General features: G+C 36.9%; 2 protein-coding genes across 3 annotated transcripts; one reads left to right on the plus strand and one right to left on the minus strand.

Moving 5' to 3' along the window:
* Positions 1 to 226: 226 nt before the first annotated feature.
* LOC137038142 (major histocompatibility complex class I-related gene protein-like) lies at positions 227 to 6971 on the plus strand. Its single transcript, XM_067412586.1, has 7 exons — positions 227 to 357; positions 3012 to 3257; positions 3662 to 3946; positions 5673 to 5963; positions 6418 to 6549; positions 6651 to 6698; positions 6839 to 6971. The coding sequence occupies exons 1-7, from the start codon at positions 309 to 311 to the stop codon at positions 6859 to 6861; spliced, it is 1074 nt and encodes a 357-aa protein (XP_067268687.1). The 5' UTR covers positions 227 to 308; the 3' UTR covers positions 6862 to 6971.
* Positions 6972 to 15755: 8784 nt separating this feature from the next.
* Positions 15756 to 23382, minus strand: LOC137038143 (major histocompatibility complex class I-related gene protein-like). 2 transcript variants are annotated; one of them, XM_067412588.1, is made up of 7 exons: positions 23229 to 23382; positions 22018 to 22275; positions 21522 to 21800; positions 19411 to 19701; positions 19147 to 19272; positions 17185 to 17229; positions 15756 to 17014 (listed from the first exon to the last, which is right to left on the minus strand). In XM_067412588.1, exons 1-7 carry the CDS (start codon positions 23275 to 23277, stop codon positions 16998 to 17000), a joined length of 1065 nt encoding a protein of 354 aa, XP_067268689.1. In that variant the 5' UTR covers positions 23278 to 23382; the 3' UTR covers positions 15756 to 16997. The 2 variants fall into 2 exon arrangements, with proteins under 2 accessions (XP_067268689.1, XP_067268688.1); XM_067412587.1 differs by having other exon boundaries at positions 19141 to 19272.
* Between the last annotated feature and the right edge of the window lie 4384 nt (positions 23383 to 27766).

Consider the following 27766-nt stretch of genomic DNA (forward strand, 5'->3'; position numbering starts at 1 on the left):
TGGATAAAAAAATTTTTAAAACACAGCATTTCATTAATATCACTATTTGAGTATATAATCTGCATTCAAATAATACACATCGATTACAAATAGCCAGCTAAAAATACTAATGCTTAAACTTGGCAGCAAGAAGCATCTCACCTCTTTTTTTAAACCAAAACTGGAAAGACCGGCAAAGCCAGCAAAGAGTTCTAAACATTAGTTCAAGACTCAATCTGTGATGTTTAGTTGAGGCTGTAACCCTCAACAATGAGAACTTCATACACGATCAACATGAGCTAAAGTGCGGGCATTAATTTATTGTCAGAATGCAGACTCTTGTGTTTCTTTTGTCTTATTTGACAGCTGTTAAAGCAGGTAAGTCTGTTCACATCTATTCTTTTGATTGTTATCATGATGTGCACATTGGCATGTATTTAATCTGAAATATGTAACCTGTGAAATATCTGTTACTAAAATTTATTTTACACATATTTGGCTGGTTTCATAAACAACGCTTAAGCGTAGTCCCAGAGTAAAATGCATGTCTAAACTGAAAGCAACTTGCACTGACATATCTTAATCTTAAAATATGTCAGTGCCATTGTTTTGTCTCAAGAGGCACATCAGTAATGTGTATTTTATTTCTACAGCACATTTATAAAAGCTATTGAACTAAGGCTTGGCTCAGTCTAAGCATTTTCTGTAAAACCATTCTGGGCAATAATTTTGTTAAATTATGTCTTTACTCATGGCATCCTTTCTTTGTTTTCTTTTTTAAGGAGCAGACTTTTTCTTTTTTAATTTGATTATTTCAAATTGAAATAATTCATAATTATTATTTATCTACAATGTCACTAATACATTTAAGGATATAAGGCAAAGGAGAGAGGGAAGTAAACTATTTTTGGAAGGGTGCGACTCTGACAACATGTGTGACGTGATGTTTACTCTCTTTCTAGCACAGGCACTGAGGCACAGCAGACACATGGGCTTTAAGCCCAAATTTTGCACATAACTTCCTCAATCTGGTGGAAAGATAGAACCAGGGGCCGACTAACAATAAAAAGAGTGGCCCATGGTACCCAGTCTGCAACACACAACATATAACACTGGCTCATTTTGCACAAAGCAATTTTTAACAACACTTACTAACTTAAAAATATAAATAATATTATAAAAACTAACTTCGGAATAAAAAGTATTTTGTGCTATTACAAATGGTAAAGTTTAAAGGTAATTTGTCTAGTTTTTCCTGGTGTATTGCAAATAAATGTTTTGCATACTGGGTTGTCTTTGTTGTGCCTTTCTAGTGGTTATAGTATTTGTCTACCTTTTGAGAAATTTGCCAAAAGTGAGCAGTTTGCTGTGATGCAATCGGCCTTTGAATGTGGCCTTTGGAGGGTGCAGCCTTCACATTGGGACACAGCTACTATCATTATGAACTGGGTCAATAGCTATGTTTCCATCCACTTATTTTTATTCACGTTTTAGGTTATCAAGGAAATGCCAGAATGCATATAAATTATTATTTTATTATTGATTAATTGAGTCTGCAACAAGACACAAAGGTGTGACACACCGGAGACTTATATTAATGCTATATTAATGCTATAATACTATAACAGGCCTTGGCTTATCATGAGCATGCTGATATGTTGTGAAGACTTTTTTCTGCTTCTGCATACTTCTGGGGAGGTACATAATGTGTGTACCTTGTCCGCCACTGCTACTCAAAAAATTAGATATGAGGTGAATCACAATACTAAAACTTGGATGAAATTAAAAAAGTATTTGAAAATCAGAAAAGTACAAGACGTGGCAAAGAACTAATCCCATACAGCATTGCAAACAGCATTGAATTAAAAATGGAGAAACATAAGTATTATATATATATGTATATATATATACAAACATTCAAGTATTTTTTGAGCATATAGAGAGATCGGCTTGATTACACTGTTCGCGCAGTGCTTCATGGTAGGGGGCGGAGCTAACAAGATCTTTTGGCACGTGTTGAATTATTATCGATTATTATGCTGCCTTCACGTGCTATCGGAAATTTCCCACTTCAGAAGTCGTGATTACGAGCCTGTTGTGTTCAGGCGCTTTGTTGTCGGCATGAATGAAGGATGCCATACGTTCATACTGTTGTGCGTCTTGGGAAAATGTTATTTTAACACTATAACCATTTCAGTAATTTCCCGGTCCCAGAAAACCGAATCACTGGCAAACATAGCAGCACAACACGAAAGCATATTGTTTATAATCACATTCCCAATAAAGGCATAATGTAGGCTAGACAAGATAAAGCTGCTTAAAGACTAAAGTGGCAATCGTTTTCAGCCATACATCCTATAGCTACTTTAACACACTATCTAGATAGTCAGCTTGCTTATTCTGGAATGATGGTTAACTACATGCGATTTTCGATTTGTTTAAAATACACAATATGCTTCAAATTATCTCCTATCCGTCATTTTTAACGGTTATGCCACACCCATCTCAAGAACTTGGGTATCAAAATTATTCCCGAACTTCCCAGTGGTAAACACAACATTAGAGGGCATTCATGTGCAATTTTGACCTCGGAAACTCGTATTTACAATAATTCCGATAGCACGTGAAGGCAGCATTATATGTAAATACGAGTTTTCTAGGTTAAAATCGTAATCACATAATCACGACTTCAGTAGTGGGAATTATCAAAATTCCAAAAGCACGTGAAGGTGGCATTTGACTTTCTGACTGGTGCAGTGTTCTGTGCAGCATCATGGGTAGGCCTAATGTGTAATTCTGCTGTTAAACCGTTATTTAAAAAATAAGCTGAAATAATGAAGACTGACGTCTTCAGCAGAAGCAAATAACATTGATTAACAACCTCGTAGCTCACAGTAGACCTTTAGGAATGGTAAAAAGTTACAGTTTTCACCTCTGGGACCTTAGCACTCTATTCCTCATAGAATAGCAAAAGTTGAGAATCTGTCAGATATCTCTGTTTGGCAGTGTTATCCATGTCCATGTTCCCACAGGTTCTCACTCACTGATGGTTTTCGCCACATATATTGTTGGACAGACACAGTTTCCTGAGTTCACTGTTGTGCTGATGTTAGATGATGTGCAAGTGCTGTATTATGACTCAATATCACGGAAAGCTGTCCACCGCAGTCAAAATATTTCAAATGATGACAGTGATTCTGGTCATATATTCGGTGATATTTATGACCTCATGAAAGATCGAACATTTTATCTTAAGGACCACCAAAATTGCACAGATGGTAAGTCCAAGCAAAAATGTTAGTATTACCAGCAATCACCTTTATATGTTTGTATTGTAGCATATTTGTCATTTCAAAACAAAAAGGTAAGAATAGCCTACTCTGATTTGATTTCTGACAACATATCTTAGTTTAGCTTCTGATAAATGTTATGTAACTGTATGATTTGAAGAAGCAACATCCCAGCTAACAAACATTCTGGCTAAAGTTTTGACAAGGTTCTCTTAAAGTTGAAGAAAAGAGAAAAAAAATTCTAGTAATGTCAATAGAATGTTTATTCAGAGTTATCTGGTCTTTAATAATGTTCTAATTTTTTTTTACATAAAAACATTATACATTGTGCATATATATATATACAGTGAAGGCTAATCTGTTTTTTACATTTTTTCCCCATCCATTTTAAGATTTACATATTTATCAGAAACGTGTTGGATGTGAATTGCTTGACAATGATCAGCCAGGTTTATTTCTTTCATGGGATGCGTTCAATGGACAGAATACTGAAGATTTCACCTTTGATGTAGTAAAGAGAACTATGCAAATCAATGTACCATGGATGAAAATAAAAGGCATGGGTCAAGTGGAATGGCTTCAAGTGAAATTCCTGTATGAACATGTTTATCATCCTATTTGCATGAAAACTTTGCGGACATTCCTGGATAAAGAAAAGAATACTGTGATGCGAAAAGGTGAGTCAGACTTAGTTCACTCAAAAGCAGCAGTCGACAAACTGCAATGTATGCTTAGAATAAACAAACCAATACAGTCCGTGGGTGTGGACGCTAATATAGTTATCGTTCTTGTTGAGAACAGGCCTTAAAGGGATATTTGAGTTAAAACTACCCCATGATTTTCACCCTCAAGCTATTAATGAATGTACTGGCTCCTCCACGCTTTATAATGCAGTGAGAGAGGATCTAAATTTTGAAGGCCAAAAAAGTGTGTGTGGAGTACTTTTATGGGTGAAATATCCCTTTAAGGCCTGTTCTCAACAAGAACGATAACTATATTAGTGTCCACACCCACGGACTGTATCGGTTTGTTTATTCTAAGCATACGCTGTTTGTCGACTGCTGCTTTGTCGTCTGTGCCGTTAACATTATAAATTACATTCTATCATTATAGTTATCACCCTTGGTGTGAACAGACCTTTGATTTTTATTAAAATAAGTTTCCCCATTAAAAATTAGGTTTGTAGGAGTTGTTGTTTAGATTGATTCAGTTCTTTATTATTTTCCATACAGTACAGACAAATAAGTTATGAAAGCAATTGTTAAGGGCAGGAGTTTCAGTGAATAACTTCTTCCTCATAAAAAGTTACTGTAGCAAAACTTTGATTACAGCTATAAAGTTGTTAAATACACTGATCAGGCATAACATAATGACCACTGTACTGACTACTGTTCTATGACTACTGCAGCTCAAATTGCTTAATGCTGGTTCTGATAGAAAGGTGTTAGAATACACAGTGCACAGTGCAGTTTGTTTGCGAACAGTGGGCACGTGAGCATCAGAACTGGACCATGGAACAATGGAAGAAGGTGGCCTGGTCTGATGAATAATGTTTTTGTTTTTTTTACATCACATGGATGGCCAGATATTTGCGTGTCATTTACCTGGGGAGCACATGGCACCAGGATGCACTATGGGAAGAAGACAAGCAAGACAGTGATGCTTTGGGCAATGTTCTGCTGGGAAACCTTGGGTCCTGCCATCCATGTGGTTGTTACTTTCACACGTACCACCTATCTAAGTGTTGTTGCAGACCAAGTACACCCTTTCATGGAAACGGTATTCCCTTGTGTCTGCGACCTCTTTCAGCAGGATAATGCGGCCTGCCACAAAGCAAAAATGGTTCAGAAATGGTTTGAGGAGCACAGCAAGTTTGAGGTGTTGACTTGGCCTCAACATTCCCCAGATCTCAATCCAATCAAGTATCTGTGGGATGTGCTGAACAAACAAGTCAGATCCATGGAGGCCCTAGCTCGCAACTTACAGGACTTAAAGGATATTCTGCTAACATCTTAGTGCCAGATACCCCTGAAGGTGTGTTGTGGTCTAGTGGAGTCCTTGCCTCAACAGGTCAGGGCTTTTTTGGCTGCAAAAGCAGGACCAATACAATATTAGAAAGGTGGTCATAATATTATGCCTGATTGATAGTGTCTTTATTGGAGCTGGACATGCTGTCACATTTTTCATTCTGAATTTAAATATCTACTTAAAATATAACTGAGAATATGACCATAAAGTAAAAAATAAAATAATAAAAAAGCAAGACTGCATGACAGTAAAGACTAAATATTTGGGATACTTTAAAATAAAATATATTACCATATGCATAAATGGCTGATGCATTGAATCCAATTGTATTGTCACACTAATACTATCCACTATTTTTAACAATCCTTTCTAAAGTGAAACCCAGAGTCAGAATCCTTAAGAAGACACTCCCAGACTCTCAAGGTCTTCAGATCAGCTGTCTGGCCACTGGTTTTTACCCCCGTCACATTAACCTGACCCTGTTCAGAGATGGTCAGCCTCTGGATGATGATCAGATCACAGGAGGAGAGATTCTGCCCAACGGAGACGGGACTTACCAGATGAGGAAGAGTTTGGTGATCAGCGCAGAAGAACTACATGAGGGACACAAATACAACTGCACAGCAAAATACCTCAACTTGGACAACAAACTGGACATTATGTTTGGTAAAAAAAAATCTATAAAAAGCAAAACAATCATTCGACCAATTTTAAATACATGGACAATAGACCTTTTTCACATTTTCTTGGGTAAACTACTGATCACAACAGACTGGGCCTTCTGACCAATCAGAGCATGTAGGCTGACCGCTGGCAGAAAGGAGACTGAATCGTCAAACTAATAATTTTAAGACTCTTTGACAAATGAGGTGATGTAGACTGTATTATGAGAAGATTAAGGCGTTTTTTTCCCTTGGATGCATGCTAACCTATTTTAGGTCTCCAAAACTAAAGTAGGAACCTATAAAATGGCAAAATAGGGGCACTTTAAATTTAGAAACACACCAAAACAAAGCATCTCACATAACAGTGCCGATCTGTTGTTTCTTCATGTGTCCAAATTTAAATTGTAAAAGTTTAATTATTTGTTTTCTGACTAATTTCCTTGTTTTTACCACAGATGAGGAGCTGGAAAAATCTGACTTTGGTTCCTCTGCTCTGTGTGTAATTATTGGTGTGCTGGTGTTAATCTGTGTGGCAGTTCTCAGCATAACTGCACTCATCATATGGAGGAAGAGATGTGCTGCTGCTGGTAAATGTGTTTATTATTAATGTATATAGAGAAAAGAAATCTAGTGTATAGTTCATTACATCTGAGGCAAAAAAGTTCACCTTTATGGAAATCTTTTTCAGTATTAGGTTCCAGTACTTCACATCAAAGTGATTATGTGCCTGCTTCAAGTAAGTTCCTTAGAGTTTAACAGAAATGCATAAAATAAATTTACTATAAAACATTTATTTTTAAATTTTCATATTTAGAGACAATAATTTAAAATCACAGCATAATATTCAAACATTCTATAAACATGTTTTCTTTTCAGCTCTGGAACAAGAAACAACATGAAATATGAGACCATTTATGGCCCCAAATTATAATAGTTGTGGAATTTCCTGCTATTACCCATTTAGGCCTTTCTTGAAATTTTAGGTTATGCTGACAACAACCATCCCGAGATATAATATATCTATATATAATAAATATAAAATCCCAGAATATTATAATGATGAATGTTTTTTGCATGTCTTCACCTTGTAGTGGATATATCTTTATTACATTTTTTTTAGTAAAAAGTTATATTTGTTACGAGTTTTGTTCCTTTCAATTTTAATTTAAAGGTAGGAAAATACACCTTTATTTTTCTTAGGCTGATTTTGTACAGCTCAAAAACCTGCAATTTGAACAGGGCGTATAGATGCTGTATTTGTAGACATACTTTATAAGAATATATCTAACTAATGGCAATAAATATTATGAAATTGTCCTTAAAATATTAATTTATGAAGTTTTTATGGAATTCCTAAGGAACAGTAGTGGCTATATTGACATTTTCATCTGCCTTTACCTCTGTCTGTATCTGTTTTTCTATAAAAATGCTATCACCCTTTTGGTCTGCCTTGTCATACATTCTGTTAATGCAAAAAATGTGGCATTAGGGCCATTAATGGGAAACCTATTTTACTATCACCATTTGAATCCTGTTTTTTCAGTGCAATAGGACTGCAACTTTGAGACTGGACTCTGAACAAGGGTCTTTAATCAGCGTCTCTTTTGCTTTCATCTTTCCTCTTACCTATTTCTCGGAACAATTATATGACATTTTGTATTGGAGCCCTTCTCATGTTACTGCCTCAATAATTATATGAATTGCTTATGTTGTATTTTTCCTTGTTTGTAAGTTGCTTAGAAAAAAAGGCATCTGAGAAATGAAACAATGTAAATGCATGGATAACCTCTGAGTTGTCTATAGCTTTAAATAAAAGATGGGTCAAGGACACAACAAGCTCTTCAGTTTACAAAAGTTACCGGTAAATCTCTAATGTAATATTAAAATGTTTAATATTTTTTCAAAAACACTGATGCATTATTTTTAATAACTAGCACGTATTCTGGTATTAATTTAATTTAAGGCTATGGTTAGATTAAAATATTTCCTTATAGTCCATGCGGACAATTTCATTTAATTTATGTATGGCACTTGTATTTTGTTCCTTTTTATGGCCTAAGTAATGTAGTGCAATTACTTGTTTGCATTTAGGTATTTTATTTTATAGTTTTTTTTATTTTTATGTATAGGCAATAAATGTTTCGGTTTTACCAGTATATGGATTATATACATTATATTGCCAAAAGTATTGCGACACCCCTCCAAATCACAAATTCAGGTGTTCCAGTTACTTCCATGGCCACAGGTGTATATACAATCAAGCACATGCAGACTGCTTCTAAAAAACATTTGTGAGATAAAAGGTCGCTCTCAGGCAGGGGCGGATCTAGAAAATTATTAATGGGGTGGCAAGGGGGTGGCATGAGATCTATGAGGGGTGGCAACACTAAATCTTGAGGATTCAAGTATAATATACTAATATTAAATATACTTTATATTTATATGTTGCTCACACAAGTGGCAAAACATTTAAACATAGACCAATGTTTTTTAGCCCCAAGGGACAGACTGGGGCTAAAAAACAGCCCTGGACTTTCTCCCAAATAGGCCCACCATCCGGCCATTTGCCCCAGCCGTGCACAACAGACACTGTACTATGGTGTACTATGTACTAACTACACTGTGGCCCTCTTTTCTTTAACTTTTTCCCATCCACCTTTCTCCTTATGTTTTCTGCTAGCCATTCTGCTGCGATTTGATTCCGGAAATCCAGGGACCAATCACAAACTGGCTAGTAGGCTGACTTGTCTTCCTCAGGTTTTTTTTGTTGTTGTTGTACGTAGCAGTGTGATCGTATTTGTGCCCCTGCTGATGGCTGTTCATATTGTGTTATTAGTAGGGCTGTCAATTGATTAAAATATTTAAATTAGTTTAATCACACATTTTTATCAGTTCTTAAATGTACCTTAAATTAATATGTTTCAAGTTTTAAATACTCTATGGGTATAGACAAATATGCATGCTTTATGCAAATGTACGTTTATAGTAAAACCATACTCAGAGCATGAAGACAAGACATGTTGCAAAGGTCATGTTTTTCAAATAACTTGTTCATGTCTCTTAAGCCTAAGCTTAAAAAATCAGAATAAGCCGTGATTTCTCTCATTTTAAGAATATAAATAAAGGGAGTTTTTATACTGGTAGTTTAATTCAGAACAGGGCACAGTTCGTATGAAAAATTGGTAATGTGAAAGCTGTGATGCGTACCTGAGAGCGCACCAGTTCCACACCATACCTGGAGGAGGTCCATATTCACCAGGAGTAGGAATATAGTGCGGTCCCTTTAAGAGCTGGAATATAGTGCGGCCCTTTAAGAGATGCGCGTTCCTGCCTGTATTTTGTTTGTGCCGAAATGTGCTGCGATTCACACGAACAACAGTGTGAGAATGAAACATGGACTCGGGAGCGCTCTTGTTCATAACCTGCGTATTCGTTTTTGCCGATTGTAATGAATTTAACGTTAGTTCAATAAAAGTAACGCATCTAGGCTACTGTAGGCTAAGTGGTGATGGTGTTAATGATTTACCTCAGATATGAACGAGAGTGAGCTTCAGTGCATCGCTCGGACTGCAGAGAATGTGCTCAGTGAAAAAATGCACTTTTCATTTGAACTGGAGTTTAATTAAAGTTAAGCCGAAAATATGGTAGGCCTAGCTTATGTAGGCTATAATTTGTTTAAGAGTAATGCTATTGTTAACCCTTTTCTTTCCCTATTAATGTTTGCTGCTGCATCCTTTACGTCCATGGCTGATTTCAATTTATCAGATAAGACTTTAAATTATATGCGGTGAAATAAGATTTTCACTTCAATAATCAGTGCTGACACACCGCTCCAGAAGGCACTGCCGGACTCACCACATTGAAGCGCCGCTGATGTAAATCGGTAGAGGAAACTATTTATATTTAATGCATTGGGAATTTGGGATACACTGCTGGGGTGGCAGACGGGGTGGCAATGGTTTTTCTTAGGGTGGCAGTTGCCACCCCATGCCACCCCGGTAGATCCGCCCCTGCTCTCAGGAGCTGAATTCAAGTGTGGTATTGTGATAGGTTGTCACCTGTGCAATAAGTCCATTTGTGAAATTTCCTCACTATTATAACAAATTGGAAGCAACTGGGAACAACTGCAACTCAGCCACAGTAGGCCATGAAAAAAAAAAAAGAGGAAAAAAAATCACAGAGCAGGGTCAGCGCATGTTGAGACACACCGTGTGCAGAAGTCGCCAATTTTCCGCAGAGTCAGTAGCTACAGACCTCCAAACTTTGTGTGGTCTTCAGATTAGCTCAGGAACAAGTGCATAGAAAGCTTCATGGAATGGGTTTTCCTTGGCCGAGCAGTTGCATCCAAGCCTCACATAACCAAGTGCAATGCAAAGCGTCAGATGCAGTGGTGAAAAGCACGCCGCCACTGGACTCTAGAGCAGTGGAGATGTGTTCTCAGTAACAAATCACACTTCTCTGTCTGGCAATTCGATGGACAAGTCTGGGTTTGGTGGTTGCCAGGCGAACGGCATTTGCCTGACTGCATTGTGCCAAGTGTAAAGTTTGGTGGATGGAGATTATGGTGTGGGGTTGTTTTTCAGGGGTTCGTCTTGGCTCCTTAGTTCCAGTGAAAGGAACTCTTAATGCTTCAGCATACAATTTTGGACTATTTCATGCTCCTAACTTTGTGGGAACAGTTTGGGGATTTCCCCTTCCTGTTTCAACATGACTGCACACCAGTGCACAAAGCAAGGTCCATAAAGACATGGATGAGCGAGTTTGATACAAGTTTTTAAGAGACAAAATACAGCAGAGAAGGCTTGACCACGCTTAGTTTTACAGCTACAATGTAGGACAGTTAAGAGGAGCTGATTATAAGACCTAAGTGCTTTCTGGGGAGAGTAAGGAATCTTAAGGTCATGTATTTGGTGCAACACCAGATAGCCTTGTACACAAAAACTGCTTTTTTCAAAATTGATTCTAAAATTTACAGGAAGCCAATGTAAAGTCGCTAAAAATGGGGAAAATGTGATCCCTCTTTTTTGTGTCGTAAGAAATCTCGCTACAGCATTTTGGCAAATTTGCAAGCGAGAGATCACAATTTGAGGCAGGCCACAGTATAAGGAATTATAGTAATACAGGCATGGTGTTAGGAAAGCATGAATTACAGTCTCCAAATCTTTCGGGGGCAGAAAATGTTTTATTTTCACATCTGATCTCAGATTAAACAAACTGCCCTTTACCACAATACTGATTTGTTTCTCAAAATGTTACGACAAATCAAATGTTATACCAAGATTTCTTACATGAGGTTTAACACTGGCGGAAAGATAGGCCTAACAGACAGCAGACGTGGAGGGATCCAAATTCTGAATTTCACTTTAGCTTAACAAAAAAATGAGCATAGCGGAAGTGGCATCTTCGGTAGCCATGGATATTCTGATTCATCTGGCATCCTTCCATTCATTCCATCACGTTTCATTTTCGTAAAGTGCGATGATGTGACTATGCGTGTCCTCAATGCATTCAAACACACTGGAAATCATCAATTCATTAAGTTACTTCCAGAATGTAATGTTTGGGACTCGTGACAAAAAGACATAAACAAGGAGAGAGGACGACTTGTTCACAACATTATAAACACTTTCTTTACTCTTCTCCTCTGACACTTTTTTAAGAGCAGACAATTTTCTCCAGTATTGCAGTCTATGAACACTAATATTTTGTACGGTCTATAACACAAAGGTCACAGTAAATTGTTATTAAGTGAACGATCAGATTAGCCCCATTTAAATTAGCCCCGCAGCTTGTGAATTGTACATGCACTAGAATCCTATTGCTGCCCTGCATATGCATTTTAGTTGCACGATGTAAGATCACATTCATATCATAACAGTCACATTCAGACAATGTACACAGCATATTAAAACAGCATTTGATTTTTGTGGTGTACCAACATATATTTGAACTGTGTAGTCCTAACTGACATATTTTCTATTAATTTTTTCAAAAGGATATTAGGGCATGCTGCAAGATATGCAAGGTAAGTTATAGGCAATGGGTACAATTGATACACTGCAAAAAATGCTTTTTGTAGGCTACTTTTTTTATTGTTTCAAGTCCTCCAAACTAAGTCCAAACATAAAAAATAAAACAAAATACAAAGTAAGAATAATTATTCACTAGAGAAGTAAAAATCATTGTCTTGTTTTTTTGTTGTTGTTTTTTTTACTTTTTGCTTAAAATAAGAAACGGAAAACAAGATTATTTATTTTACCCATATTGCAGATCATTTTGCTTATTCTAAGCAAAAATTCACTTAACTGATAAACTGAAATTATATATTGTATCGTTGTTTACCATTACTGTTCAGTGTTTTACTAATTTAACTAGCCTACTTTTAACTAAACAAACAAAAACTGTTGAATTCTCATTTTTAAAGGTATTTTACAAATTCAATGAATTGGTTAGGCAGCTTTACATGGATGGGTGTCTCAACCCATCAGGTGTCTCAACTGTACCCGACATGGGTACAGTCGAAATGAAAAAGCTTCTTGTGTTTATGAGCTTATTGTGGCAAATATGGCCTACCTATGGATGTTAATAATTTTGAATATTTTATTAGACGAGTACAGGAAATGGCATTTGAAAAAAACACTACTTTTCAGTCCTCAGTTTTGGTGTGGAATCTGAAAAAGTAAAGAGTGTACCAACTGTACTCATGTGCTCTGCGTCCCTGATGTTATATAGAAAATAGCCTACCATTTAATAATGCTACTGCTTAAATAAATATGCATGCGGCTGTGGCTATGCCAAAAAACAAAAAAAATCCTCTCTTGATATAAATGTGACTCCCTACGAATGAATGCAGACTCCTCATCTACAGGATCATCTGTCATTTTTTTGTCACTTTGATGGTGTCTGCATCATGAAAATATGAGCAATGAATGAATATAGCCTACCTGCACTTTAAAAATGCTTTTCTTACTTTAAAATTACGTATTTTTGTCTTTTTATTTCCAGTCAAATTATCTAAAGACTCTTAAATCAAGATGCACTTTTAAAAAATTACATAAAATAGTTTTTTTCCAGGAAACAACCTCCTTTCTGAAACTGGCCTCTGCATGGTCAATCTGTAAATTTACCAACTCCATTATGCACATTTGCTGCAATTCTGCATAATAATAACATTTTCCCATCCATTTATGGTCTGCCACCCCCCCCCCCCCCCCCCCCAAAAAAAAAATCTGTCATTAGTTACTCACCCTTATTACGTTCCAGACCCGTAAGACGAAATCTGGGAACAGATGGTGCTGGTTTTCATACCTAAAAAGTTGCGTGTTAGAGTTTTTGTAACTGAACCCAGAAACCCTGACATAATACATTTTCTCACTCTTCGTATTTGTATATCAATATGATATCCATTTTAATCAATATGATAAATAAGTTAGGTCAACACGAGATTAGATTAGTTTATTTGCACACACACACACAAAAAAACATTTATATAGTGATGGCCATTTTCAAAACACTGTGATTCATGATTTGGATTGCATATCAAACCGGCAAACTGCTGAAATTATGTGTGTTTGGAAATTCGCCGAACCTCTGATTCGATACGCTGATTCATAATGCTCCGAAGCTTCATGATGCAGTGTTGGTTCCATCCAAAGGGATGGTATCAGGATGGGCTCTGAGTTGAGAGAGGGCTAGTGGTGTCCTTTTCAGGACCAAAGGTGAAATCCTGTCTATTATTCACCTGCACTTACTCCACATACACAGCGATTTGCTCACAGGCACTGACAGGCGTGTCCTTGTCCGAATGTGTCAGGCATGCCAGATCTCAAAAGTCCTGGGTATAGGCTTAGCCTAGAAATCTAGACGCACCCTAGCGGCAGCAAATCTAATCTGCCTGCGAGTGTCGTCTAGCAACTCTCAATACCCTTCTGAGCTGTAAACGCCAAACTCTGGTCGGGCCAATCACATCGTTTATAGAGTCGGTGGGTGGGGCTTAACATTATGACCGCAGTGTTGCGCTTGCTTCTTCTTGTAAACACAGAAACTGGTGAACGGCGGTCTTTCGAATCAGCTTTGAACGTGATTCTGGAAGACTTGGGAGTTAAGCTTTTCTCTGAGAAAAGAACAAAGAACAGCACTGAAGTCATTCTTAAAAAGGGAAGATGTGTTCTGAGTTTTGCCGACCGGTTACAGTGAAAGTTTAATCTTTCAGCTCTGGTTGGTTGTAGCGCTATCCAATTGTGTGCACACCGTGCAGAGGGAGTTTGAAAGACAACCGTTTATCCCGCCCCTCGGACTGAGCCCTTTCAATGGTGAGTTTCCAGACCAAACATCTTCATGTGGGTCTGGCTTGTCAGGCTAGGGTAGGCAATAATCTGCTTGCAAACGGTCGTTTTGCTCCATTCTGATCCAATATGTTAAAATTCACCGCAATGAACAACCAAACAATAGACTTTTATTTAACAAGTACACATCTTTTTTTTCCCCTATTGAAACCAGAACATTCAATAAAAATGTATATTTATCAAAATATGAATTTGAGACTTAATGCTAAAAATAGACAAAAAATACCCCCCAAGGCGTCAAAATCCGAAGCATGGTCAAGTGCCTTCCGCGTCACAATTAAGGCTAAAGGTGCCCCTGGGCGTCATTTTGCGACGCGCTGGGTGCTCCATTCATTTCAATGAGAAACCTTTGGCGTCATAAACAGACGCATTTAATTGCATTTATAAAACCAGACATGATTTTATTAATATTTAAAGGCTACTTTTATATTTTGGAGCAACTAACTCCACTCCTACCCTAAACCTACCCATATCTAAACAATATAAAACACATAGCAGGCAAATAAATGTAGGCTACAGTCACAAGTATTTATTGCAAAAACTGACCAAAGCAGTATAAAAGTATTAACTCATGTTGCATTCCAAGTCTTCTGAAGTCATACGATATCTTCATGTGAAGAACTGAGTTGATCTTGATGTTTTAATCGCTGAAATGATGATCCCGCTGCCCCGTGAACGAACTCATTCATATCTCATTCAAATAATTCAAAAGACTCCTGAACATGACGCAATCGGTCACAAGACACACGAGAGCCAATGACATTTTACAATCAATGCTGACGTAATGACGCAATTGGTCACAAGACATACGAGAGCCAATGCAATTTTACTATGAAATCTCACGTAACGGGCGCCAATATTTGAAATTTGATGTGTTTGTTGATGATCTTCGGCGGATGGAGATGCTGATCGCTTTTGGGGATTTTCTTCATACAAATCAATCGTTTGGCCTCGGAAAACTTGGATTATTTAACTTTTTTGAATAACTCGTGGATGCAGTAGTATGTTATATCCTGTGTTTTATATAATGTTCAGACAAATGGGTAGGTTTAGGGATGGGATGGGGTTGGGTTACATGTTAAACATGTCTAAATAGCGTAAATAAAATTATGCTTGCTGATTAAATTGAAAAACACACTCCAACATGTCATAATGGCAAATTTATAAACTAATACAATTTCACCATGACGATAACATTACTAATACCCAGTGCGTCTGTGTATGACGCCAAAGGTTTCTCACTGAAATGAATGGAACACCCAGCGCGTCGAAACATGACGCCTTGGGGCACCTTTAGCGTCTTTATTGTGACGCAGAAGGCACTTGAGCATGCTTCGGTTTTTGACGCCTTGGGAGTGAGAATGGGTTGCGAATATACAATACTTTTACTTAAAACCGGACCACAAAAAAAGAGACAAAATAGTTTTTCATTTTTATTTCAAGTCCATTCAAAATTCATTCAACACATCAATTTCCAACCAATCTTAAATTTGCTGGTCTCGGATGTTTACAAATGTACAGGGCATATATTCTTTAAAACAGAATATAGTTTTGTCTCTTTTCTGCAACTGTCTCACCAGAGACAACAATAAGATTGACATAATTGAATACTGGGACTTCATGGGGGGGGAAAAATACAGAAAACTTTCTGCATTTTACGTTTATAAAACAACAACAACAAAAAAACAATGTTTAGTAGTTTATTTATCGATTTGAATTATGGCCCCCCTCAGTTGAAATCACGTTCTGGGGTGGTATCACAATACGACTGAAAGGGCTCTTTACTTTTAGCGATTAAATAGAGGCTTGTGCACCTTGATATAGGCTACGGCTTAAGAGGAAAGATCATTTGAACTAATTTAGGAAAAATCAGTTGTGCAAATTAATGTATATTTTTGGAGCATGACAAAGGTTGTTATTACTGCTTGCAGAATGATAACATTTTAGTTGGAAAAAAATCTGGGAACAGATGGTGCTGGTTTTCATACCTAAAAAGTTGCGTGTTAGAGTTTTTGTAACTGAACCCAGAAACCCTGACATAATACATTTTCTCACTCTTCGTATTTGTATATCAATATGATATCCATTTTAATCAATATGATAAATAAGTTAGGTCAACAGTAATCTAAAAGTAACCCAAAAGTGGTCAGAATACATTGTGAAATGTAACAGATTACGTTGCTAACTACAATTTTTAACATGTAATTTGCAATCTGTTAAAAATATTACAATTAGTAAGAAATCTAATTAAAATGTAATTTAATGCATCAAATCAAATGTAATTTAATGTGTCCAATGTAAATATGTCCAAATTTTTTCTAGGGAAGAGTAGGTTATGATGATGCAGTTTAAGTTTATAGACATTAGATATTGCAGCTGAGTGAGCCGATTTCACTGTATCTTATTTTAAACTCTTGATCACAACAGAAATAAATTATTTGTAAAGATTGGGCATTTAGAAAGGGATTTCTAGAACAACCTTTTGTCATAAAACTCACTTTTTGTGCAATCACTCTTCTGAGCAGTGTGATAGAATTGAATTCTGATCATATATAAAATCATCATAAAATCATAAAAGCAATCCATTTGATCACAGTGTCTCATTAGACTCCAATGAGAGAGCCTCCAATACGAAACCAAATATTGTGTTTGTAGTGCTTCAGAATTTGGGTCCATCTGGGCTCATTTTTTCATGTTGCATCTTGCACTGAAGCAGAAAAAGAAAACTTTGTTACTTAGTTCAAAAGATATTCAAACTATAAATGAGGTGGTAAAACATGGTATAATATTAATTATTGCATTGCAGAAATAACTGATATAGATATTTTATTTAATTTCTTACTAGCAATAAAAAAAAGTAAGTTTACATTTACTCACTTGGAGTACGGACGTAATGAATCTGTGATGGTCTGGTAGCTGAACCTGAATCAAAATAAAGCAGTTAAACATCCGCACTTCATTATAGAAATGTATTGTTTGCATACTGTGGTAAATACACACAGTGTAGTAGATTATGGCCAGGGACAAAACTAGCCCGCGCAGTCGTCTCTCCATATTGTTATTATAGTTTGCTTGCTGTGCCTCTTCTGTTGGAATTTTCCTACACGTAAATTCTGACCAATCGAAAAGCAGTTTAGGAAATATGCCATGGCCAATGAGTGATGTGGATGTTGTCACGTGCCTGCGTTTTGGTTCGTTTCAACTGGTTCGGACCAAAGCAATCAGTGTGGTGTGAAAAGGAACCAAAAAAGCTGAAAAATGCAACAATGTATAATTGTTTGCCCTTGGTTCGGACCACATGAACCGAACTAGAGATGTGAAAGCACCCTAAACCAAATGATGTCCTCATAAACCATGAGTAAACACAGACAAATGTTGTACAACTTGTGAGCATGACAAACCGCTAAGCAAATGTAAGTTACAGCACAGTACAGTACATACCATTAAAACGTCCTGCTGTAGTCGTCGGTCATTGCTGCTTCTCCTGTTCAATTTCAGCCTCAAGATCTGATTCTGGATGTATTGCTAAATCTGATTGATCTCAATGGTTTATTTAGGATAACGTCTTTTTTCTCCACGATTAAAGGGTTAGTTCAGTTATTTAATTAATTACTCACCCTTATGTCGTTGGACACCCGTAACACCTTCATTCATCTTCGGAACACAAATGAAGATATTTTTGTTGAAAGCTGATGGCTGAGAAAGGCTTCAGTCCTCCATTGGCATTCAGTACATTCCCACTCACAAGACCCATAAAGGCACTAAAGACGTTGTTACAAAATCCATCTCACTACAGTGGCTGTACAATAATTTTACGAAGCGACGAGAATAGTTTTTGTGCGCAAAAAAAAAAATCTAAATAATGACTTTATCCGCCGAGTTATTGTCTTCCAGGTGTATGTCTCTGACGTGAATTCACCTGGAACTCACACGATAGTGGCGCTCCTCCTCTTCTGGATCATGAATTGAACGGCTGATCTGCGTCATCTTCTCGCGCATGCGCCAAGTTCACGTCAATAACTTGGTGGATAGTCGTTATTTTGATTTTTGTGTGCACAATAACTATTTTCGTCGCATTGTAAAATTATTGTTTTAAAAAATATATTATTCTGAAGCCTTTATCAGCCATCAGCTTTCAACAAAAATATCTTCATTTGTGTTCCGAAGATGAACGATGGTCTTACAGGTGTCCAACGACATGAGGATGAGTAATTAATGAAATCATTTTCATTTTTTGGTGAACTAACCCTTTAAAGGGGTACTTCAGCGCTGGGAAGATGAATCTGTATTTAAACTGGGTCATTAATGTAGTAGAAATGTGAAATTATTTTTGAATTTGGAATTTCTAGACTGAGAAAAGACAGAACATGTATTTTTGTCTCATGGGGATGAAAGACAACAATTCCCGGAATGCTTCGCTGCCCTGTGAGGCCACTCTCAAAGCCACCTACTGAATCACTGATTACTTTACCACCACCGCGACCGTGATCATCTTCATAAAATCAGTTCAGTTAGAGAACAAACACTACAAGGAGCACGATAATTTAAATATACTCCAGGGTTTCTACTGATAGAAAGTCATATGCTAATCGCTGAAGTAACCCTTTAAGGGTATCACAGCTTTCAGACACTCTCAACGGAATAGCTGCGCACGCTCGTCACTCTTTAGATCCGCCAACACTATGTGCCTCCAGACTCTGTACACCCCCCCCCCCCCCCCCCCCCAGACTAGACAGACATGGTCAACATAGATTGATTTATCTTTTCCACTAAACTACTGAATATTTTTCTGTTCCTTTACCACAGTACTTGTTCATTTTCTATAGTGTTTACATTTACCAGCAGCAGCATGCGTCTTCCTCCATATGAGGAGTGCAGTTATGAAGAGAACAGCCACACACATTAACACCAGCACAACCATAACTACAGACAGACTGAGAGATCCTTGATCAGATTCGGCCACATCTGAAATAAAAAAAATGTATAACAGAAAAAAAAAATCAGTAAGCTACAAACAGAGGTGTTTTTTGTTGTTGTTGTGACTGTTAGTAAACCTGATGTCTACTTTAACTTTAAAACATTTTATTGTTAGTTTTTCTTTACCAAATATAATGCCCAGTTTGTTGTCCCGATTGAGGTGCTTCATTGTGCAGTTGTATTTGTGTCCCTCATGTAGTTCTTCTGCGCTGATCACCAAACTCTTCCTCATCTGGTAAGTCCCGTCTCCGTTGGGCAGAATCTCTCCTCCTGTGATCTGATCATCATCCAGAGGCTGACCATCTCTGAACAGGGTCAGGTTAATGTGACGGGGGTAAAAACCAGTGGCCAGACAGCTGATCTGAAGACCTCGAGAGTCTGGGAGTGTCTTCCTCATCAGTCTCACTCTGGGTTTCACTAGAGAAAATAATGAGAAGTGTTATTGTTGTTAAACTTCTTGGTTTATATGGCATCAGTCATTCATTTATCATAGTCAATCAGTCATTTATTAAGGGCATTCAAACTTATGTTCTGTCAGCACTGCTGTCTGCATCACATTTGTCGATTATGAGCTATTTAATCTTTATTATACTCGATATATTATACTGTTAATCACGATGACTCTGTAGCCACAATGACAATGTCTGTTCATCTGGCAAACGGCCAGATGGCTCTCGCCTCTCGTGAGGCGCGTTATCAGATCATGTTAATACGATTGATGACCGAAAATGGCACCACGATGTCTGAAGACCACTCTTTGATCTCCCTTGGGAGACAACAAGCAGGCTCCGTAGTGACTTTTATTGCCCCCCAAATGGCCCTGCACGATATCTGACACCCCCCACACACACACCTATAGAGCTCCACCAGTATCAGAGGAATGTATGATTAAAAGCCACCCCAAAAACGTATTAAATGTATTCTTTTCTGCTTGAAGTGTTTTTATATGTGTCTGAAATAATTAGGAGGATTATATGAATGTAACTCAAGCTGTGTAGGCCAACAGACAGTGGAAAGCCTGTATTTGTGTATTCCCAGATCTCAGACTTATGATCCATGGTATCCTTGTAATCAGAAAAATGCGATCGTACCGAATCTTGTAAAATAATTTACAAAATATGCATTATTACAAAATTACCAGCATTGTAAAGAAAAATGCATGAGCATATCTTCCCCGGATAAGAGCCAAGAGGAGGAACTAAGCTGAACAAAGAACTTTGTTTCGCGCCGAAAACGCTCTGATCGATTGGACCATCCAGGAAATGGGCGTCGCTCTACCTGATCTACAAATGCCAATGTGACCCTCACTTTTCTGCCTTTTGCATTGCGTCGCCAACGACGTAGGCAATCTGCCATTCGCTTTCCAGCCCCGAGGGCATTCTTCAGAGAGGAGAATTCAGCACACTTCCAAGAGACTCGGCACACCAAACCGACCTCGGAAAGAACCAAAAGGACACGCAGGACATTGAACTCAGAATACACGCACACACGCGAGAAGCCAAAACCAAAGCAAGTATTCTTATTTCTAGAATCCAAGCTGCTGTTAAAAAGGTCGTGTTATTCCCATTTGGGACAGGTTTAACTCCGTGAGGGCTCTGTGTAACGAAATGAAGGGAACTCTGTCTCTCTCTCTCTCTCTCTCTCTCTCTCTCTCCCGTTATTTCTGTTTCCTTCCATTCTCTTCTTTTATGTACCATATTCTTTTCGTTTACTATCTATATTTCTACTCTCTTTATGCATATTTAGTATGTACTTTCTGTGTGAATTGTAGTGTTATTTTTAGTCTGTGTTTATTAAACTTCCAAAAGACATTTTTGAATTGAATCTGTTACTCTTCCACATACACAAAGTCAATGAAACTTACGATCCTAGCGTTACCTAAAGCTGCCTTATGCTACTATTTTAGTAACGTAAACTGTACGAACATATGAAATATTAATTTGTCCTGATCAGTAAAGTTAATGTTTCTTATGCGCTCGTAAAGCAGTAATCCCTTATTGAGAATTGATTTGAAAGTCTAAGAAACTAATTTGCAGGACAAACTTAGTAGGATAATTTCAAGCAATTCCGTACTTGTATTTAATTAAACATTTTCCTTATCGGAAAATTTAAATAACGTAATGAACGACTAGCAAATTATATTCATAAATTCATGAATATTGAATATTGAATCCCTTTTGAGTTAATTATTCCCCGAGACATTAAACTCATAGTCAATGTTATTACAACTCTCTCACCTTTTCTCATCACATTGTTCTTTTCCAAGTGCAGGTATCTTCGCAAAATTTTAATGCAAATAGGATGATACACATTTTCATACATAAAGTTTTCATGAATTCGTTTTAGTTGGTCCCATGTTATCACCCATGGCATTTTGATCTGGATAGCGTGTTTTTCTATGTCGAAAATAAACTCCTCCATATTTTGTCCACCGAAAGCATCCCAGTAATGAATTGGACCTGGTTTATCATTGTTCAACAATTCACATCCAACAAGTCTTTGATGAACATGTACACCTTCAAATGAAGGAAAGACAATTAGTTAAGACTTTTATTGTACTATGTCAGTGAAAAATTATAAGATGCAGTGAAATTAAAAAATATTCTGGTCTTTTTTATGATTACTCCCTCTAGTAAATATAGCTTACTCACTTTTATGTTAAAATCTATTCAGGAAATAGCAAAAAAACACATAAAAGCTACTATTATTAAATGTTCTGTGTTTGACACTCACCATCTGTGTGATTTTGGTGATCCTTAAGATAAAAAGCTCGATCTTTCATGTCATAATACATATCGCGGAATACAACACTAGCATCACTTTGCTCTTCAACATAGTATTTTGAATCATGGTGAGAGCGATAGACAGCTTTCCATGTGGTTGAATCATAATATGCTAGTTGCAGATCATCCAGCATAAGCACAATACTGAACTCAGGAAATGGTGCCTGTCCAACTATATATGTTGCCAAAGCCATTAGTGAATGAGAACCTGTGGATACACAAAGACAAGCACATAATATTAGAATAATGTCAAATTAGCTCATCACTGTACAGTACGACTTCAAGGGTCAGAAAGAGTAGTCATTTTTATTTGTTTAAAGTTTTGTTTAGTAAGCAAGCTGGAATTGAATGGTTTACAGACAGGTTAGGTTTACAGGTTATCCATAAGGCAGTGTCCATTTATTATTTTAAATATTATATTTAAATATAATCATTGTACACCTGGGTTCCTCAAATCTGGCACTGCAAGGCCACAGTCCTGCAGAATTCAGCTTAAACCCTGATCAAACTCACCTACCAGTAACTCTGAAGAAATTTTAGCTAGTTCAAGTGTTTGATTAGGGCTAGAACTAAACTTTGAGGAAACCTATACACGTATGTTGTTACATACTGTTTTATAATGTGCTACAACACACTAGGTGCAGTATTATATATTAGTATTTTTTTTTTTTAAATATCAGTGAAAATATAGCTAATGCAAAAAAAAAAAAAGAGGGGGGGGGGACTTTTGAAAGGAGCCAAACCTATTACAATGAATGTATATATGCTAAATAATACATAACATATTTGTTAATAGTGTTGAAAACAGGAGTTTTATTTTGACAGCGCTAAACCATCGCCTCGGGCTGAGCGCAGACGCACGAGTTCTCTGAGAGCGCTTCATTTTTTTTACTGACTTTAACTTTTATATTTTAATTTTTTAATTTTGTTCACACAAGACAAAATGCGTACTCTAACACTGAGAAATACCCAACATTGTAGATTATAGAAGTAACGTTACTTTTTATTATTATTATTTATGATATTCAATCCAATTGCGAAACAAAACAGCTTATTCCAAAATAAAGACTCGATTTAAAAAAGCAGCCTACTATTCACCAAAAACTCAGCTTTAGCCTAATACATTCGAAAAAGATATGATTACGTGTAGGACAAACTTACCTGCGTTAACGACTGTCAAAAATGATAACATGCATGGAAAAATGAGCATCCTGTCAAATAATAAATAAATCCCAGTGGTTCCAAAAACAGCAAGTGCAGGCGTATTTTTACCTCCCCAAAAGTGTCCCTGTTGTTGACATAGGTTGTTGAGAGTACTTTTTTGTTCTTCTTCGTCTTCGTTACAAACAGTAGGCCTATACTGCCATCTACCATATTGGCGCGTACATTAACAGTCACAAAATCTTCCTTGAGTTTTGGGTCTGTCTGCGGCATAGGTCTGCGGTCTGGAGTGAAGGGATGGGGGGCTATATTAGACTGCGTAGCCTTATACTAGCCTATAATAAAAGAAGAATTTTAAACATATTTTTATTCAAAGATCAACAAACAGTCTGTTAGTCTTTATCTGCCACAAAAAACACTATATTAAAATCATGAACTCAAATGTTATTGTGAAAAGAAACAAACTGTTGTAAGAGTGCATGAATCAGACCTTTCTGTATAGCCTAATGCTAATAAAATAAATAAAAGAAAATAAAGAAATAACTGTGTAGTGAAGTATTTTTTTGTACACAGTGCCACTGCCAAGCATGAAAATGTTACAGGGAAACTCTAAACAGGCATGGGAAGGCATCCGGACGATGATTAGTATACCACATAAAAGTAAGGGAAATCATAACACAAAAACTACAACTATAGAAGCAATAAACGGAGACTTTGAATTAGCAAATAGGTTAAATCAGTTTTTTTCACGCTTTGAGGATACAAGTGAGGATGAGGATAGTAATAACAATAATAATGAGAGGACTTTCTCGACGGTGATTAATAGTAATTTTCTCATCAAAGAGGCTGAGGTCAAGGAACTGTTTCAAAGATGTAACAGATACAAGAGCCCAGGACCTGATAACATCTGCGGACGAGTGTTAAATAACTGCGCTGAGCAATTAGCCAAAATTTTCAGTTTGTTGTTTCAAACATCTTTAGACCAACATGTTATACCAACTATATGGAAAACCTCAACTATCATACCTATTCCAAAAAAGAATAAACCAGTAGAGCTTAGTGACTATCGGCCAATTGCATTAACCTCTTTGGTGTTTAAAAGCTTTGAAAGGCTTGTTAAACGGTATCTAGTGTCACAGACACAACATTTAGTGGATTCTTTTCAATTTGCATATCAGCCAAATAAGGGTGTGGATGATGCAATTTTAACATTATTGCATATTATCTACTCACATCTTGAAAGTCTCAAAAATCATGTTAAAATATTATTCGCAGATTTTTCTTCAGCTTTTAATGATATTGTACCATCTATTTTGGTTGAAAGACTAGCCACAGAGTTCTCCGTAGACAGGGGGCTTATTCTTTGGCTGCAGGACTTTTTAAGAAATCGAGTTCAGCGAGTGTGTGTGGGGGACACACTGTCTGAGAAACAGATTACTAATGTTGGATCTCTGCAAGGCTGTGTCCTCTCACCTTTATTGTTTATTTTGTATACGAATAACTGTACAAGTACACATCCAGGGAGATACCTAATTAAATTTGCTGATGATACAGCATTAGTTAGTCTCCTTCAGGGGGATGAGGAAAATCACGGACCAGTTTTAAATGAATTTATTTCTTGGTGCAACACTTCAAACCTTAAGTTAAATATTGCAAAAACTAAGGAGATGAGTATTGATTTTAGGAAAGAGTCTTTGATGAGTGTGACTACTATTAAGGGAGAGCCTATTGAGAGTGTTAATGAGTATAAATACCTTGGGGTTGTTTTGGATCACAAGTTGAAGTGGGATAAATGGACTGATGCTGTGTGTAAAAAGGGATAGCAAAGAGTATACTTCCTAAGGAAGATGGTGTAATTTAATGTACGTGTCCCAATATTAAGATTGTTTTATAACTCTTTTATTGAAAGTGTCTTGATTTTTTGTATTACCTGCTGGTATGGAAATCTCTCAGTTGTGCTAAAGAGTTCACTTAAGAAAATTGTAAGTACTGCAAGTAAGCTAACTGGCATTCCTCTGTCAGGCTTAGAACAAATATATGAAACACGATGTCGGAAGAAAGCAATGAAAATTATATTGGATAATAGGCATCCTCTGTTTAATGAGTTTGAGAGATTACCATCAGGGCACAGATTTAGAATACCAGTGTTTTTTAAAAATAGGGGGAAAAAATCTTTTATGCCACAAGCAGTTAAAATTTTAAATGAAAAATTGTATTTTTGCAGTGTCTACTGAGCTGGTCTCAGTGATGTTTTTTTTTTTTTTTTTTTTTTTTTTTTTTTATTATTATTATTATTATTATTTTTATGTTAGTCTTATTGTATAGTTTTTTTTCTTTTCTTTTTTTTTCTTCTTCTGTGTATTGTGTGTGTTGTGTTGTGATTACGCATGTGGAAACAATTGCAAACAAATTTCCCCAAGGGGACAATAAAAGTCAAGTCAAGATAGATAGATAGATAGATAGATAGATAGATAGATAGATAGATAGATAGATAGATAGATAGATAGATAGATAGATAGATAGATAGATAGATAGATATTAGGCTATATCATAATATCATAATATTGATAACAAACTCATTGAAGTTTCTGCTTCAAATGAACTTGTATCGGTTTAAATTGTTCATTGCAGCGCTGGTGAGGATTAGTTCCATAGACCGTGAAAAAAACGGATTAATTCGCGCCGCGCTGCCCATTGGGTAGCGCTTGTAAACACGTCCGCGCGCTGAAATATTCTGTAACAGCCCGCTGACTCATCCCACTTTTGGATTGTTTGGCTTCCCATAAAAGGATGTTCAGTCTGCGCCATTGTCAACACCCCTAGGAGACTCCCCGAGGGCAAGCTGGTCCCTCTTCCGATACCCGAGCGTCCCTGGAGTCATCTGGGGATCGACTTCATGACTGACCTGCCATCATCACAAGGATTCACCTGTATCCTAGTCGTTGTCGACCGATTTTCAAAATCCTGCAAACTCATCACAATATTCTGTCTAATACCAGATACGCATTTTATTTGCAACTGTAAGTGCCTGCGGACTGTAGGCCTAGTATTAAAACATTTGGGGATTTTTTTTTTCTATTCTAATGCATTTAAGAAACTTTGAGAGAAGGGCATGACTGAGAGCAAGATGTGAATTAATATGTGCAATTCAAGTTTTTCCAGAAATATGTCTAATAGCTACTTCCTATCTGTTAAGTAGATTTTAAGCAAATGGTTTGATAATGTTTAAAAATATTTAGACACAGTGGACAGGCAGCCTTAAAACACAATAATGCAATCAGCCAATAAAACAAATGACCCCCCCCCCCCCCCAAAAAAAAAACCCACTTATAAATATCACTTAGCTAAAGGTGTTTTTTGTTGTTGTTGTGACTGTTAGTAAACCTGAGGTCTACTTTAACTTTAAAACATTTTATTGTTAGTTTTTCTTTACCAAATATAATGCCCAGTTTGTTGTCCCGATTGAGGTGCTTCAAAGCTAAAGTGCATCTTATTTCGATGTTAAAATACCCATATACTTACATTGTCATATGTAGAAACTATAAATATGAAATTCATTAGCAGATTTCGTTGCTAACTGTACACATTGTCTCTTTATTTATAAATTAATATTATTATTTCTATATTTGTTTTAAGTGTCCATCTGCACACAACAAATGAGTTTGCGTTTGTCTGTATGTTCATACAGTGGTGCAAAACACACTTTAGCTTTAATGAATAAAGAATTCTATATGCTGGGTAAGTAGTGGTCTGGTAGTAGGCTATTGTTCATTTGATACCTCATTGTTTGATTAATTAGTGCTAGTGCTGGCTTATGCTGACAATCCAGCAGAAGTGGCTACAGGAAAACACTGCAATGTATTAAGAGTCATCAGCAAGTCGATCAATCCACCACTAAATATCATGAAAATAAATAAATTAAACATATAATCAGTGTTAGGTAGTACTATTTATTACTAAAAGCGATTCAATATCAACCAATAAGATTCCATGTACGATGTCGCATTTTCATTGGTCAGTCGTTGAAGCCTATTTCTGATTGGTTGTTGCCGTTTCGACGGCGTTTATGCCAAGAGCTAAGAGAAAGAAATCGTAAATAAGATAATTTCTCTTCTTGCGAGTGCACGGAACACAGTCTGTGCACATACACGCTTAGGTTAAGCGAAAAGGAGAGATTCGCGATTGCACTGGACACGTTTTAAGTGCAGGGATATTCTCTGAGTGAGCCCAGAGAAAATTCTTACAAGCATTACAAGCAGCTGCAGGCATTCATATAAACAGAGCTATGCTGAGCAATGTAAGTGTTTTAACTTCTCAAATCAATTTCTATGAAAGTTAAGCTTCCAAAGGCATGAACTGAAAACGCACCAGACTGAACACGCGTTGTGAATGTATGCTGCGAGCGTGGACGCGATTACCTCAGCTTTCATCAGGAGAGCTCATTCAGCTCATTCATGACGGTGAATGTATAATCTGACTTCTGCAGTGTTTGTGCTGTGACACTCGTGCGGCGACTCACTCATTATATTGAACAAACA

This window comes from Pseudorasbora parva, chromosome 13, assembly GCF_024679245.1.
Source record: "Pseudorasbora parva isolate DD20220531a chromosome 13, ASM2467924v1, whole genome shotgun sequence".
NCBI lineage: Eukaryota > Metazoa > Chordata > Actinopteri > Cypriniformes > Gobionidae > Pseudorasbora > Pseudorasbora parva.